We start from the raw sequence: 18,066 nt of genomic DNA, 5'->3' as shown, positions 1-18,066 counted from the left end.
CAACCATACCTGCAGGTAGACCCAGTCGAGCTACACTCCTGCCTACTGGAACTAGGGAGATCCTACTGGCCCCTAAGGGCCCGCTTACCTCTCACTTCACTCTCCGTGGAAGCTCTTGAGAGCATCACTCAGAACAGATACAATACCATCATCCTCCATGAAATATCCCACTAGAGGGTTTGAACGGGAGCCACAGTTAGGTGAGCCACAGTTTTACTAATGTTGAAAAGGTGAGCCAGATCAGTGTCATCAAACTCTGCTCGTCTCACGTGCTAAACGCTCGAGAAGAGAAGGTGGACAGACGTGTACTTATTCCCTCTTCCATGTGCCGTATCAATTCATGGGATGGCTAGATATGTTTTATGGCTTAAGACCATTATCTACTTGTTTTTTGTAAGCTTTATTTTTATTACTTGTCTTCCAAACATGTCAACTTTGTAAAGGGAAGCATCTCACTCTGCCAGTGAGGGCACACAATAAATAAAAAAACATGCAACATTATGTGCTTATCTCTATATGAGAAGAGGAATGACCTGATGTCAGCTAGTCAAGAGAATTCTACTGAGTCGTCAGGTTATACACAAACACATGGCATACACTTCTACTTCTGCTTCAAGCTCCGTCTGTCTTGCAAGCCTATCTAATCCTGATGTAAGTTAGGCTATACAACAAGTGAATTGTTCCTTCGTAATCTCTGCACAACTCAAAACACTGAAAAACTCTGCAGCACTCTTTAAAATCAGTCCCAATATAAATCACTGGCTTGCTTGCACGCTCGCTCGCTCACTCACTCACTCATTCTCACCAGGCAGCTGGCAGCAGGTCCACAGCAGTAGAACGTAGTAGTATTCCATGTGTGTGTGTGTGTGTGTGTGTGTGTGCGTGTGTGTTTTGGTGGGCAGAGCCCCTGTTCTCATTCTGTGAGCTGCTGCTCCTATTGACTCCAAGGCTGCTCCACAGCTTTACTATATCTGAGGGGAGTAGGAGGAGACTGACTGACTGACTGAGGATCAGCGGCTCCAAGGTGCTGAACAGACGGAGGCCAGTGTTACCTCACCAATCAAGCTGGACCGGCATCTGTTGAACACCTCTAAAGACACACACGTGCACGCTCCGACACCCCCCCCCCCCACCCCCCTCCCCCCACACACACACACACACACTCTCTCAATCACATGTGCATGTCACACTCTCAGTCACATTATGTCATTCACTCACACACGCCTTCGCGCACATACTGTATCCTATAGCCTACATACACACATTATTTTCTCATGGAAAACAATTGATCTCAGACACTTAGACACAAGCCCCACACTGACAACTATGCACCATGACACACGTGTGTATGCATAGAGACAGCAACCTTTGAAAATAGCTCAGTCAGTAGGTGCCAAATTAAGACAGAGGTATGTGGGTCTTTAAAGAGATTTTATAGAGCTGTGGCGCATTTTTCCTTCAACTACTTTAAATGCCATCGCACCTTCACAGGAATGGACCTTGTGGAACGGCGGTGTGAACCCCTCCCTTTCGTCGTGTGACCTCACGGACTGAACGGACCGAGGTGAGGAGAGGAGACTGAAGCCGGTCCAGATGTGGAGGTACGGAACACGGCCCTGCCCGGAGCGCTGCGATGTCAGGTATTTACGATTGCGCCTTCCGGGAAAGAGGCTGCACTGCCCGTCACGGGGACAACCGCCATGATGAAAGCAACTGGCGCCGCGAGCCGACGCTGCCGTGGCCTAATGGTGCGTTCCAGGCAACCCGTAACTCGTGTTTTTCCTACCTCCTACACGTGAAAATGCTCTGGAATGGCAGTCAAACCCGTAACTTCCCACCCGGCAACTGGTAGTACATCGAGCTGTACGAGTTCACGGGTGGGAAGTTACGGGTTTGAGGTCGGAAAAACACAAGTTACGGGTTGCCTGGAACGCGGCATAAGGAACGATCGACTGTTCTTCTCTCTCGTTTCTTCATGCCATCTTTCGCAAGAACCGCTGGAAATGATTCCCATTACTGACAGCAGCGCTTTACAACACCCAGAGGACATATGAAGTCGTTTGAATTGAATCTTACACTATTTTATAAGTCTTGTGCGTCCTTGTAGGCTACATCATCAAGCGTGTGCATAGTAGACTAACTTTGAGACAATTAGTGCACTCGCTCGTCGCAGACCTATTAAGTGTAGCTGCAGTGTGTCTCTGTGACATTAAACTCTGTGGAAAACAACATAATTCTCGATGAGGCGATGAGGAGGAGGAGGAGAAAGAGGAGGCTGATGACTTGTTACCGTAATACGCGCCTGTGGTTTCGGACTGTATTCAGGGCCTGGAGCCGGTTCGAGAAACACAAACATTAAGAGACGCAGTAAATCAAAGCAAGGCTGGTTATGAACCACAGGGTTTGTTCCTCACTTTGTTCCTCTATGTGATGGCGGAGGACCAGCTAGGGGAGACCATCCCATCCGTAGGCTACATAGAGCAAAACAGACCGGAGGGGGCAACAAACTATATCCAAGAAAGATGAGAAGGACACTGGGAACAGACACGTGAAGGGAGGGAGGCACAAGGCAACCTGGGCCTTCATTTCTGTTTGATGTGACTTTAGGGTGATCTCTCAGCATCATTATGAGGAACCATATTTCCAAAAATGCATATGAATGAGTGAATGAATTTTTAGTTGCGTGTCGTGCCACCCAAAGTGGCCCATCCCATATGTGATTATACGACACAGTTAATAATACATAATATATCACATGTATAAGAATACTCTGAACAAAGCATAAAACAAGTGGAACAGGTTTGAATTATACTAAAGATGGCCTTGAAGTTGTAAATACAGTTCAGAGACAGCCAGAGAGCTTCTGATAAGCTCAGTGTTGACACATAGCTTAACTGGTTTAACAGACATAACCTATTCTTGAGTCACCATCATGATTTCATTTGAGAGCTATTGTCAACATTCTCAGTCTGACACCTGCTCAGGCTCCAAATCGTCATAGCGTTCCGAAAAGGTCGCAAGAGTGACCATTGAGAATAAATGGAAAAGAGGGGAACTTGCGTCATTCTCTTGGACATATTTGTGGAAATCCATAGACTTAGAGCCAAATGGGAGTGGAACATATCACCGAGCATTTAAACTAAAACATTTGGCCCATGACAGCACCATGCCCTGCTAACCAAGTCTGCTCAAACTCACATCATTACTCATTCATTTTGAACTGATCTTCAACTACTGTTCTGTCACAAGAATGGCTGTGGTTTTGTATAAGGAATCATCCACAGTAAATAAGAAATCATCCATCATCCGTGGTCATCTACCACCTAGTTTCCTCTTTTGATTCATCATCTACTTGGCCTACTGTTTGTCTATTTGTCCACCATTAATGTTTTTACCTTATCTTACCTGCATGGCCAACAATCTGTCCCTGCCCAATGCCATCCAATAGAATGCAACCATGAGACAGTCATGTCTCTCCATATGGTTTCCATTTTAGAACGGAGATTAGTTGTGTGTCATTTCACCAGGATTGCCAAATGAAAAATGTGGTATTTTTTATTTTAGAGTTCCAACAGACGTGACAGGCCGGGCCTGGTGAAGCCGTGAGACTGAGCGATGGAGGAATGAGAGCACTTCCTGTCTGAACCTGAACACACAGCATTAGAGCTTTCCTCTCAGACGCCCGGCTCGGAGCCAGCAGGAGTGAGATAAGGCCATCCATACGGATGAGACTAGGTATTGACTAACGGCTACTGGATGAATGAGAAAAACACATTTCTGAGAGCACCCCATGCACAGATAGCACAGGAGAGCAGACTGATTTAACGAAACGGGACACGATAATGAAATAGGATGTCTTATCGTGGAAAAAATAAAACCCCCTATAGTACTGTAGCTATTGGATGTTACATTACACCCACACTGATGCTTTTGCCTGTCACTGTATTCAGATATACTACATTAACTCAAAAGCCAGGATAAACCTAAATGAATCACAAAGCGCTTGGCTTGGTGAACGTCATTTTTGTATTCTAGAGAAGAAAAACAGACATAAAAGTTTCTGTGAAGACATCACGGCCAAAGCTAAGGGTTTGGACTGTACCATCTTACTAATTGGGCTGAGGTCATTATTTACTGCCTTCAAGTATAAACTAAAAATACCTTTAACGAATGTCACAGAGGGCTAGTCAAATGACTCTTCTCCATGAAAAACAACCAGGACAGAGTGGTAACCTGAACCAAACACTCTGAAATAGGACGCGTTAAGTAATGCTGGCTAGGGCCATGTCCTTCCCGTCCCAACAGCTGGCGTTGTGGCCAGGGAGTGTTCAGCCAGGAGGCTGATCCAGACTCATGGTGACGGGTCGGATATCTCCTGATGCTCTTTAGAGAGCGGTGTTGGGGGGGATTGGCCGCCATCGGCTCCTCTGGCATGTGAGCCCGACCAGGCAATGTCTCACAGTGGTGCCACCATGAAAAATGAAGTATATGAATTTCCACCTCATTACAACTAGATAATGACCTATTTTAATCTAGTCAATCATCTGAGAAACTAAAGAGGGAAGACTAATTCACATGTACTGTATGCATGGAACACAATACATACAGTAAACTAATCTCAATCCAGACACTCTGGAAACTCATCAGTAATCTAAATCCAGAGCTCCCCACACACTAGCTGCTCCTAATAAGAGCGTCCTCTTCTGGAGAAGAGTAACCACCTCTGTCTGCAGGCTGCAGAACTACAAGTCCCACACTCTCAACCTGACAGTCTTTATGTCTGAACTACAAGTCCCACACTCTGAACCTGACAGTCTTTATGTCTGAACTACAAGTCCCACACTCTCAACCTGACAGTCTTTATGTCTGAACTACAAGTCCCACACTCTGAACCTGACAGTCTTTATGTCTGAACTACAAGTCCCACACTCTGAACCTGACAGTCTTTATGTCAGAACCACTAGTCCCACACTCTGAACCTGACAGTCTTTATGTCTGAACTACAAGTCCCACACTCTCAACCTGACAGTCTTTATGTCTGAACTACAAGTCCCACACTCTGAACCTGACAGTCTTTATGTCTGAACTACAAGTCCCACACTCTGAACCTGACAGTCTTTATGTCTGAACTACAAGTCCCACACTCTGAACCTGACAGTCTTTATGTCTGAACTACAAGTCCCACACTCTCAACCTGACAGTCTTTATGTCTGAACTACAAGTCCCACACTCTCAACCTGACAGTCTTTATGTCTGAACTACAAGTCCCACACTCTGAACCTGACAGTCTTTATGTCTGAACTACAAGTCCCACACTCTGAACCTGACAGTCTTTATGTCAGAACTACAAGTCCCACACTCTGAACCTGACAGTCTTTATGTCTGAACTACAAGTCCCACACTCTGAACCTGACAGTCTTTATGTCTGAACTACAAGTCCCACACTCTGAACCTGACAGTCTTTATGTCAGAACCACTAGTCCCACACTCTGAACCTGACAGTCTTTATGTCTGAACTACAAGTCCCACACTCTGAACCTGACAGTCTTTATGTCTGAACTATAAGTCCCACTCTCTCAACATGAGTCTTTATGTCTGAACCACTAGTCCCACACTCTGAACATGACAGTCTTTATGTCTGAACCACTAGTCCCACTCTCTCATGGTGAAAGTTATCTATGGTTTGCCTTTTCAATATCAATAACTTGGCCTAAAATAAAAATAAAATGTTTCCTAAATAACTGTTGCTAATATAATATTTTTGTGGCAGGCCAGGAGCTAGGTTAATATACACAACCTTTGAATGTTTTCCTTGCTTTTACATTAACAAGAGATGATCCCTAACTGCTACCACATGTGCCTCTGTGCTGCATTTTATCAAAGAAACGTCCAGGGCTTTTTTCCAGTTTAGTCATGAAAGTGACACAGGGAGAGAGAGAGGGAGGGGGGAGAGAGGGAGCAAGAGAGCTAGAGAGTGACACTAGAGCCCCCATGTGGACCGCAGTATTATTGCAGTTCATACCCCTCATTTCATTGTCACCCCCTTTCACAGTTTCCTTTATTCAGAAAATGACCACAAGATGGCAGCGTAAGACCTGCGCACGGAGGAACAGCTTCTATAACAGCGTGTGTAATAATCAACTCAGAACAACATCAAAGTGCGTCTCCTGGTGTGTGAGATATAAGTTTGTGTATGTCTGCTGCCACACTCATCTCTAGGCGCAGGAACACAAGCACTGTGGGAATCACTGCTATGCCAATAGAAACCTGAACACAAGTCCACCACTGGGCCTGTGAGCTATACTCACAAACACTCCCAACAAATAGTCACCATTCAACTGTACACATTCTTTCATGTCTGTTGTCTCTCACTCTTTCTCTCTCTCTGTCTCTCTCTTTCCTGGTGGTTGCTCTCTCCTCTTCTTTTGCCTCCTCTCTCATCTTCTCTGTCAATATTGGATTTCTTTCTCTAATTCTCTCCTCCTCTCATCTCTTCTTCTCTTCTCCATCTCTGACACAGTCTCTCCCTGTACCCGGCCTGTACAGCCCAGTGTGGCCCATGGGAGAGAGAGAGAGAGGGGGGGGGGGGTGAGAGAGAGAGAGACAGAGAGGGAGAGGGGAGATTAGGATGGAGGGATGAGGGAGGGGAGGAGGAGAAGGAGGAGCTCTTCCTGTTGTAGGGACCACGTGTGATCCTGTCTGACTGCAGCCCACCAGACTAGCGCTAGCATCAGACTAGCGCTAGCATCAGCAGCAGCAGCAGCAGCGATTGACTCCTCTCAAACAGTGTGAGAGAGAGAGAGCAACTTCACTCCCTCCCTCTCTTTTCTCCCTCTCTCTCTCTCTCTCTCTCTCTCTTCTCTCTCCCCTCTCTCTCTTATTGTGAGGCTGAAGGATCTGTCAGAGTGAAGGAGGCACCTGTGCGAGAGGAGCACGGAGGTGGAGGAAGACCCACGCGTCCTCGCTGTATGACTAACGAAGGTAAGCAGACCGCCGGATGCTGGTCTACAGTATTTCTAGAAGTGGTGGAGTTAAAGACAGAAGAGATGGGAAAAAACTTGTTTCAGCCAAAGACTGTTTCTGTAGTATGTGAGGGGCTGGTGCTTTGGGGATGTGAGAAGAAGCAGACCGTTTCCCTCAGGGGGTTCAGTTGGAAACTCTATCGTTGCGAAGTGTTTTGTGGTCCAGCACTGACAGGTGGAGAACAGAGAGATATAGTTTCAGGCCTGTTACTAGCACCAGGTTCAGCGGGGTTTCAAAAGACTGGTGTTTACATGTATTACTTCCACCAACGAACGGCCCCGGGCTGGAGAGACAGTTGTGTTACTATAATCTTGAAGGATTACATTGATTTGTGAATTACTTTTTAGATTTGCCAGGCAGTATCAGTTGCGTACTGTATAAGCCAAGAGTGAATTGAGCTGCTAAGACTACTGAAGTCAAGTAAATCTAAGACAAACCTAAGAACAAGCCTATCTGGTTTAGATTTGGTCGAGGGGATCAAGTTTTGATTTAAGATGAAGAGCTGAGGGTTTGTTTGTGTCCAAATGATGTGGATTAGTTAGCAAACAGTAGCCAACAGCTGGCTGAACCTCTTCTTTATCAATCAGCAGGACAGGATTTTCACCGGGAAGTTAGCACAAAGCCCATCTGCTGTGTGCATTATAACGACAACACGCACACACACACACACACGCACAGTAGGGGAGATACAGTACTGTACTGTACTGAAGGGGTGTGGGATAGTGTGCATACATAGAGAGGCAAAAATAGACAGAGGAAGAAGGTGGAAGAGAGAGAGTTGGGGAGAGAGAGAGAGAGAGAGAAAGAGAGAGAGAGAAAGAAAGAGAGAGAGAGAGAGAGAGAGAGAGAGAGAGAAAGGAAACGTGAGATGGGACAGGGAGACGTGGCTGCCGGGCTGTAGCAGGTGCTCAGCCCTCGGGGTCAGAGAGGTCTGTCTGTAACCAGCGCTGTCCTGGGCCTGTTTCACTGGAAGAGACAGAAAGAGATCTGTCTCGGGGGGGGGGGGGGGGGGGGGGGGGGGGCTGGCCGGACTGGACAGAGGGAGACATGCTGACCGCTACCGTAAACACAAACAGAGCAGCAGCCAGCTCTCGGGACAGCATGACCTTGAAGATCTCGAGTGTGGATGACAGGGAACACACTGTCACAGGGAAGAGACACAGTGGGAGGTACAGACACCAAGAGAGAACACACTCACACACACACTTGTGTGTGCTGAGGGAGCAAACCGGCACAAATGCTGACCGAAATCGAAAATGCTGAAACCCCAACGATGAAACAAATCTCTGATTATGAGACAGGGATTTTAATCCTATAATCTCTTGAGAAAATTGGAAAAGCAATCTATAATATTCAAAACAGGTGTTTAGAAGCCAAAAATTTACATTGTGTAATATAGGTGACTCCTATTCAGTCACACAGAGTGCACTATGGGATATGGAGTTGAGTATTCATTCCCCAAGTATTGGCATACATATAGAAATCAAGTGCTAGACTAGACAGATACAGTATGCATGTGTGAATGCTACAGAATGTATTTGCTCCATTGCTTACGTTTGTGTTGGAGGCCTGGCGCGCGCGCACACACACACACACACACACACACACACACACACACACACACACACACACACAGCTGAGAGTACCTTTTGTATGTGAAGTAATTTGGAATCCTTACTGTACCTTGGCCCAGTGTTCACAGGAGATCTGGGGGGACATTGCCTGGCCATTGTGTCCAACTCTCCCCTGTGGTCAACGAGTGGACGGTCAGGTCTAGCAGCTGGGGAAGAGAGGAGGAAACACATGTAACTAGAAAGCCTATTGTCCACCGAGAAAATAAATCGTCAACAATGGAATGACATCCACCAGGAAATACGCTGAGCCCACCTGACTCACGCTGCAGTATAAACCTCAACCAAATGGCTGCGCATGGCAGCTACAGGTGTGCAAGAATAATAGGGTGATTGTGAGTAGGTGAAGTGCATGGATACTAACGCCCCGGCCACACCAACTGCGTGACTGCGTTGTGTTGCACCGGAAGTTCCAGTCATTTCCAATGTAACGCTGCGTTTTCCCAACAGGGTTGCGTTCCGAAGCGTATGCGCTGCATTTCGGATCACGCAAGCGTTGGATTTATCGAACGCTTGCATCAAATCCACTGCATAGATCTGGCCGGAAGTATCATAGAATCACTGGCCAGGCGAACATTTCAGGACAGGTGTCATGGCGGACGTCCAAGCGGGGCAGAGCGAGGGAGTTTATAAATCAAATATTGGCTAAATATGTCCATGGAAAAATTATTTCTTCCTACAGATATCTTAGTTATAACGACACAGAACTACAAATGCAGTTTTGTGTTGATACGTGAGGCAGAAATTCAATTTCGAAAAATCTCACGATCTCGTAGCTAACTGGTAACGTTTACCTCTATGGTTGCCCTATTGTGAGCGAGAATTGAATCACTTTTTGGGCTATATAGCATCACGTACACCATAGGCTGTATATATATATATCATATACGACTATAAGGCTATATATAAAATATTTATTTAAAAATGTGTCAAATACTGATCTAAAAACTGCATCGGCAGCCTATTATGTTGTCTCCCGCCTATATTCGAATTGTGGAGGGAGTTAATACTAATATAAATAGACACAACAGAGCCGGTTCTCACATCTTTCAACAATGAGACCAGTTCTGAAGAGCGTGCTGAAGATAGCGATGCTAGACGACCAGCCACCGCCAAAGCGCCGGCGGTCTGTGTGGGTCCAGCCGTATATCACTGCCCGTAAAGAAGCCGGAGAGTACCATCGTCTGGTCCAAGAGCTGCATTCAAATAGTGACGTATGCTGCGTTCAAGTATAGAGGGCGGTTGCGATACGTTCAACGCAGTCACGCAGTTGGTGTGGCCGGGGCGTTAGTGTTCATCACTGCACAATCGCCCCAGTATTTCAAGTCCACTAAATATGTTTTACCTTGCACAGTCAATGCAATAGATAAATAACCGTCAATAAGAACTACATATTTCACTAACGAGATAGTACAATGAATCAACCCTAAGTCATTTATTTTACTATGAACCTAAGGTTTCAGCTGGTCCCTAGGAGCCTGGCGGAGGCCCCTCTACCCCTCTACCCAAAACTGAGTCTCCCCGAGTGTGGGGGTCAAGTCTACCCAAACCATCTCCGAGCTATCCAAACAACCTCGCCGTACCGATGACCGGCGAACAGCTGGGTCTTCACAAAGGGTCAGGAGCAGGGATCGCCGGAACATGCGTCGTCTCGCTTTACACCAGGTGAACCGCAGGTGGAGAAGGAGCAGGACGGCGTCCATTAAAGACACATTTGAGCAGCCGTGAGGGAGCCTGAGGAGAGATGAAGGAGGTGGGGGGGGGGGGGTCGGACGACTATTCTGAGGGGGGATATGAGGGGCCCTCAAAGGAAAACGATTCCCTCGCTGATTGGGGGCTTCAAACGGATCCGATTTGTCGTACGGGGCTGGTCGTGAGTGTTTAAACACATTCTGGTTGAAGGGGGTTGATTGCCGTGGTATGCAGGCGTGTTGAAATGTCTGTATGTTTGTGTTACTGTATGCTCCATGGCAGTGTTGATTATCACTACATTCATTATAGCGCGGTCTGTTTCAGCCTGAAAGAAATGGGTCTTAACCCACATGGATTTGCTATTTTTTCCGCCGTCTAAAACACAAAGTCAGAGTTATTCTATACATACACTCGTTATTCATTGTTTCACTTCACAGCACACACATGTGACCGAGCTCGGCATCCTAGTGCTCTGTGGAGTGTTCAGACTGTAGTGTTCAGACTGTTCTAACTGTGTACTATGCGTTTGTGGTCCTTGCTCTAAAGAGGGTCTGTGTTCACTGCAGAACCGCCACTAGACCAATCGGTCAAAATGTCTCCCTCCGCTAAGTGATAAACCATGAATCTACATCTGCAAAACATCCCTGTCTCCTCTCTCCCCACAAACTCATCCTTTGTCACCATCATCATCATCATTGTCAACAGCTTCATGCCCTGTGGTGGCGTGACACAGTATGTTTGTGTGCATATGGATGAGCCAATGCAATCTCATAGAGATCAGAATAATCTCTCAGCTATAAATATATTAAGCTCCTTACGAGCGCTGCTACGGCAGCAGGCCCCGCTGTGGGCGAGCCGGTAACGTACGGTCGTGCACAGCTGCTGACGTGAAGGGCTTTTCTGCACCTCCCAGCACTCGGGCCCTGGGGAAACCGATTACAGCAGTGTCACACATTGAGGAGACATTAGTGCTCTGTAGGTTGAATTTCTGACAGCCATGCTCGGCACAAATGTCCAGGTGCCTTAACATCAGCATTCATTGTTTGACAGCAGTGGTCATTGGATGAGCTATAATCGGACAGGCCTCCATGAATGAACTGTCCAACAGATGGTCAGGCTATACTAAACTACCAACTGCACCTGTCAACTCAATAGTTGATAGCCGCTATGTTGGTACAGAACAATGGGGTGATAGTGATGAAACACTCCTGATAAAGTTTGACTCCACATATGGAAGAAGAGTTGCAGAGCAGAAAGGATGTCTCTGTATGTTCACATGTGCATATATCACCTCTAACTGTGTTGACTTGGCTGCACCAATCAGCCCACTGGCATTTTAATAACTCCACCAAACACACTATAAAAAAAACAAGCACACTTCTGCTTGAGGGACTCATCTCCCTAATTGTCTGAACGTGACTTCCTCCGAGGAAATCCTCACTACGGTATCTATGGTAACGCCCGTTAGTGCAGACAACATCTTCCTCACAATGAGAACAAGATTTCACAGAGAACAATAGGCAGCTGGTGGAGCACATGGAGCTGTTTGAGTGTGAATGGGCTTCAGCTCGCTCTAATTGCTACCTAGAGACATGAGGTGGGAGGTGCAGTGGGCTATTTAACGCAATAGAGACATGCCAAAGCAAATAAGGCCATGTAACTACAGTAATAAGAACATGTAATATGGGTACAATACAAGTAAAGATTTATAAATAACCAACTGCATTGCGAGTGTCTTCTACATGTGTTTCCTGGTGGCTAATTTAGCATTTCTGATGCAATGGTCTCAGTAGAAAATGAAGCCATTAGACTCAGGTGGGGAAATAGAGGCTTGTCTCTGCACAGAGGGGATGAGGAGGGGATGAGGTTCATGGCCTTTAATGGAGGTTATTTCTGGAACTTACAGAGAAGAAGTAAAACATTACCATCAGGAAGAGGAAATGGTGTTTGCTTAGGGCCAAAAAAGTGACAGGAAATCTATGAACTCCTTGCAGGTACTAAATGATGTTGGTCAGTCTGTGTTATTGTGTAGTCTACAAAAGTCACCAGTCGATAACATCTAAGTCCACAGTCGACTGTAGTGAAAGTTGCGAATACTAACTTTCATGGTATTTTTAAACTGAAAATAATTGTGAGAGCATTTTAGTAGGGCTATTTTTGTTGGTGTTCTCTATAAGATCCTTTCGGACAGTGGGAAAAACCACGATATGCCCTCCCTCACTAGGCTACATTTTATCCTTGGAATCCTCTCAGTGGAAAAAAACAGCCAGCAGACTGGCTATGAAAAATAGCCTGAAGTAAGAAAGTGACTATTTGAAATGTGTCACGACATTCTGCGGGTGGCAAAGCCGAGCCCTGCCCGCTGCTCTTCTCCCTGACACTTTTCCCAGCTTCTTCAAAAGTCAAAACCTCCGCTAGTACACCAGTAAGCTCTGATGTCGTGTGATTGGGAAGAGAAACAAAAAAAGGGCTCTTGCACCCCTATAAGTTGGGGTCACAGAATTAGCGCACCGGCTTTCCAACCAGTGGTCATCCCTAGAGTTCCGATGAAATCTCAAAACAATCTGAGATCGAACGTGTGTGATGACCGGGCGCGTACACAGCCTGAATGTAGGACAAAGATGAAAGGTCAGAGGTCAGAGAAAATCGTCAGCCATCACCCCCTGCCTCCCCTCAACCCTCAGCTACACCAGCCCGCCAACACGCCACTCTTCCCTCCTTATGGACCACACCCTCAAGTTTGAGCGGTAAATCGTGAAAGCAAGCCTCAGCTGGGGCGGAGCCTAATTGATGTTGATAGGGCAAGCGCTGACTCCCAGTATGATGCTACCAGCCTTGAATAAGCTGCGAGTCCTGTCCTTTCACCAGATGACCCTGTCTATCTGCAGGCTTTACATCCGTCTGCTCATTACACCCGGGCTTGTGTGTCTCTAACCGGCGTGCGGCGCCACGGCACAAAGACCAGCAGCCCTCTCAGGTCAGTTCCCTTTCAATCACGGTCAGCCTGACAGCCCGGGAGGGCAGCCAAAGGGCTAGGCCGCCTGTCCCCACTCACGCTAAATCTGCTCAACGTTGAATCAGGCCAGGTCCAACCTGGCTTTTGTGCGAGGCTGGCTTGTTTCTGTTCAGGACTGGTAGGACGGAAGCTAGTCATGCCACTGAAATAGCTGTGAGTTGAAATTACATGAAATAATGTCTGATAAATTAAGATAGGTCTTGTCGCCTGGACACATCAGTTCCAATGCTTCCAATGCTAATCCAGCACAATAAAAAGTGGTAATGGTAGCGGTAAGTGGCTAAAGCAGTTACACTGATGATAACATAAAGTCATCCACGCCGCTTGAACCCCGGTCTCCCAGGTGGGAGTCCAATGCTCTGACCACTATTCTACTTCTGTAGTGGAGATCGGCAGGTTGGTTTTGGTGTCCTTCTTCCAGTCCCTAGTGTGGGTTGGGGTTAGAATAAGGGTTGGGGTTGGGACAGGATTTGACCTACAGTACAGTATAAGGCAAGGGGTAAAGGTTGGAGTGAAAGGATGCTCTCACCTCTACTCTGGTTGTGTCTTCTACATGCAGTGAAGATCAGCGGGTTGACTTTGGTGTCCTTCTTGATTTTGGTGTGCTGGGACCAGGACTTAAAAACGAAATTATTTTTCAATCGGTTCGCTCCGAGCAGAACCAGCATATTTAACGTTTCCGTTCTCGTATTCCGCCACCAACATAGCGTTCCTGAACCGGTTAAGAACGAAAAATAACGTTCCGTTCACCGTTCCGGGGGTGTTAGCCTATTAAGACTCTATAGGCCTGCAGTATTTCTTGTAAGGTATAACCTAATCAACAAGTCTAGGGTTGTGGTGGCCTTATTCCAAGAGGCGCGCTCGCTTTCACAGCCTAATTGCCGAGTAGAACTCTGAAGGAGGCAGACCATTAAATTCGCAAAACATAGGTTTATGCATCCTAGTATAGATACTAGTATACATCCAAGCAACTGTCACAAAGTACTCCGTGTTTTAAATAGCCAAACCATACTTGGAGCGAGATGCGCAACGAGTGAAAATTGGCTTCCGCTGAAAGATAGAGGAACTTTATTGCAGACACGCAGGTCCATATAAAACATTATATTTGCACAGTAGGCTATTATTTCTTTCACTTTAGTATTTGCATCATTCTTTGTGGACCAATGTTGGAATAAATTTGCCTTCGAACGTTATTGCCCACTCTGACATCCGCGGTCTTTATGTGAAATCTAGTTTTAGCCTACTGAAACATTACAGGCTATAGGCTAGCCTACTCTTATTCAATTAAACAAAATAAATCACATTGATATCCTTGCTAAGTAATAAGCTGTAAGAACAGGCTGAACTACTGTTTAGCACTGGCAAACAAAGGAGAGTGTGTGACAGCCCTGCGCAACGCGTGCAAATTGGCTGCCGCTGAGTGGTTGGGAAACATCAAGAATAGTCATGCATCTTAGCTTGCAGAGTTTGAGAAACATCGAGTCTGAACTAGGCTATGGTGTGTTGTTGTAATATCTAAATCTCTTCATTTCGCTAAGCAAGCATTTAAGATCCTGACTGTGAAATAACAGGTTTAGGGGCCTAGGCTACATTACAAAAACAGGACAAGATGTAGGCTACAAATTTAATACATTTAATTTAGCCTATTCGGCCATAAAAGGCTCAGCTTTCTTCTTTTTTAAAACATTTTTTAAGTTATATATAGTTAATAACATATAATAAACGTTATTAACCGGTTTTAAAGATTTCAAATTAACGTTTCTGTTCTGGAACAATTAAAGACCATTTCGTTTTCGTTCCTGTTTCTGTTCCTCGTAAAATACCGTTCGTTTTCGGTTTTCGTTTCCGTTCCTTGAACCGGTTCGGAGCCTTGGCTGGGACTACTGCCTCTTGTGGTGCCAGCAGAGAAATGCAGGTCAAAATTGTCCGGAGTAATGGAGTAAGGGAGGGAGGGAGTGATAACCGGACCAACGCTATAGTAGGTGTGCTGGCTTACAGCCACGCACAAAAACACTTGGAGAGACCGTTGTCACGGTTAAGTGTGTGAGTGACTAAGTGAGTGTTATACAAGAGTTCAATTGCTGGTGTGCGTGTGCTTGTGGGATCTTCAACTGCCACAACTAATTACATTTTGGGGGTTTTAGGGAGAACATTCCCCTCCAATTCCTGCCTTGGCCTTATAGGGGTTATATTTCAGTGAATCTCTTCTGCTGTGTTTCCCCCCCCCCCAGATGTCATGGCGGCCGACATACAGGAGCTCAAAGTTTAGGAACGTATATGGAAAAGCAGGCAACCGGGAGCAGTGTTACGATGGCATCTCCATCACCAGAAACGTCCATGACAACCACTTCTGTGCTGTCAACGCCAAGTTCCTCGCCATCGTCACAGAGAGTGCGGGAGGAGGGTCTTTTCTTGTCATCCCTGTCAACAAGGTAGACGACCTCCAGTTCTGCGAGGGTCACCATTGCCCTCACAATAGAGAAAAGAAAAGAATGGAACCCAGCTAGCAATTATTTGTTACATTGCCAGAACGTTCTGAGAATGTCCCCGCTGGTGTAAAGGACGTGCCTTGTAACATTCCCAGAACGTTCCTGGAGGGTCACAATGTCCAGTTCACTAAAGGGTAGGGGGATGTTAAGAACATTTAGGGGACCAATTTGTGATACAGTATTGTTGTGTGTGACTTTTTCACTTTCCAGGGATAACAAATGAGAACAAATTAGCTGATATCAACCTATACATTGACGATGAAAGGTATTTCACACAGCACAGCATGAATAGCCATCTCAGCAGTAGACTAATTTGTGTTGGCCTGTCATTTTGTTTAGACTTACAGATCCATTATTTGAACGTATCCAACAACTTGGAAAATAGAAGACTAAATCTGTTTTAGCATTTATATCTTAGTGACAAGCTTTGGTATCTCTGAGGAGTTATAGACCTTCAGCAGCCTCTGGTAAGATAAAAGCTATTTTGGGCCTGTCCCAAATGCAACAAAAGCAACAATTGCAACAAGAAAGATACATTTCACAAGATGTACAAAAATGCATAGTGGCTATATTTCAAGATGAAAGAATCCTTTTAAAATGCAGAAATGTATGCCTGGGGCACAATGTGGGCAGAGTAGACATTATGCATGAGTACGCATTACGCATATTCGGCCATGCAGGCCTACCGCCAATTTCGTAGGCCGAACATTTTACTGGCAGAAAGCAATCACATTTTTTCACTATTACCTAATTACTACCTTGTGAACATTTATTTTGAAGCCCATTTGGCAGCTTCATCTATCTTTGTAAACAACACCTACTGTCCTGTCTTTCAATTAAACAAGGCATACATACACCCAAACTTTGGCTATTGTGTGAATCTCCTACAGCTAGACCTATGTTAAAGGGAAATGCAATTATCACCTCTATACCCACCACCCAACACATCAGCAAGGCTATGGAATTGGGTTCCTTGAGTTAAGAGTTTTCTCAGTCTGAAACATGTGACCTTTCCTTATACAATTCTCTCTTTCTCGTGTCTGTATCAGGCACAAAAAAACAAAAGAAAGCTGACAACGTGATAGACAATGGCCTCTATTTTCTGGTGATAGCACAATTGTTGCCTGTGACAGTGAGGCATTCATTCATCAAAATAAAGCGTTTGTTTGTATACACAATTTTTCCCCCTTCTCCAAGTTGGAAATTGTGTCAAAAGAAGACCAACTGATGTGCATACAGTAAAATGACCCATTTATGAGATCCTGAAGCAGTGGTTTTGACATGAGAGGATGGTGTCTCATCTGTAACACAGCACAGCAGCACCACTCAGTGGGCACAGGGGAATGTACAGTACAAACACTGACCAGACATTTCCTAAAGTACAACAAGGACTTCCTCATAGTCATTACATTTACATTACAGTCATTTAGCTGACACTTTTTTTTTTTGCGACTTACAGTAATTGCATTTCATGTAGGAAAAGTCAGTGTACTAACTACTTGCCAGAACTCACAAGTGCATCTCCTTTCTAAAACAAGTAAGAGCATAATCTAGTGCTGAAGTCAAAGTGAAGAATAGCAAACTAAAAATACAATAGGTGCTTAAGAGGGAGGATCCTGGTAATACTTCTTGAAGAGGTGAGTTTTTAGCCTGCGGCAGCAACTGCTGTCCTGACATCAGAATATTTTTGTGGATTCTATGATTTCTCCTCCAGGCTGGGCGAATCGACCCTCATCACCCTAAAATATGCGGCCACCAGGGCAGTGTACTGGACATCAAATGGAATCCATTCATAGACAACATCATAGCCTCCTGCTCCGAGGACTGCTCTGTGAGTAACAGATCAAAAGATGGTGGAAATTGGTCCGAATTTGCCAGTAAGATTGTAGCAAGCTATGGAACAACATGTTTTTACATCTCAGAATGATGGTGTGAGATGGCAACTCAAGTTGCCATTATAATACCTGTGTTGTGTGTCTGAATGTTTTAATGTTTGTTGTTGTCAAAAACGTTGTGTTTATGCTGTCCTTCTTGGTCAGGTCACTCTTGTAAAAGAGATTTTAATCTCAATGAGTTTTTTATCTGGTTAAAAAAAAGTAAAATAAACTAAAAAAGTGCATGTCTGAATGTGTCTGTCAGCTAGTCCAAGCGGTGTCTTTAACTTACAATATATCAGCTTCATTTACAGCAGTCATGTTTTAGTAGTATTAACTGG

At 45.4% G+C, this 18,066-nt stretch overlaps 2 protein-coding genes across 2 annotated transcripts in view; one reads left to right on the top strand and one right to left on the bottom strand.

Moving 5' to 3' along the window:
• itga11b (integrin, alpha 11b) overlaps window positions 1–854 on the bottom strand; it is a gene marked incomplete at both ends in the record, with an annotated part of 29,842 nt that extends 28,988 nt beyond the window's left edge. Inside the window, one exon of the mRNA XM_084450783.1 lies at window positions 806–854. Coding sequence (XP_084306909.1) covers window positions 806–854 — 49 coding nt within the window. The remainder of the gene's footprint in view (window positions 1–805) is intronic.
• Window positions 855–15,593: 14,739 nt separating this feature from the next.
• The window catches only part of coro2bb (coronin, actin binding protein, 2Bb), a gene marked incomplete at both ends in the record, with an annotated part of 6,445 nt that continues 3,972 nt past the window's right edge, over window positions 15,594–18,066 (top strand). The window contains 2 exons of the mRNA XM_084450784.1: window positions 15,594–15,794; window positions 17,566–17,682. Coding sequence (XP_084306910.1) covers window positions 15,594–15,794; window positions 17,566–17,682 — 318 coding nt within the window. The remainder of the gene's footprint in view (window positions 15,795–17,565; window positions 17,683–18,066) is intronic.

Source organism: Borostomias antarcticus, assembly GCF_949987555.1.
Source record: "Borostomias antarcticus genome assembly, chromosome: 16".
In the NCBI taxonomy this organism is placed as follows: domain Eukaryota; kingdom Metazoa; phylum Chordata; class Actinopteri; order Stomiiformes; family Stomiidae; genus Borostomias; species Borostomias antarcticus.
This window is presented reverse-complemented; position numbering and strand designations above follow the sequence as displayed.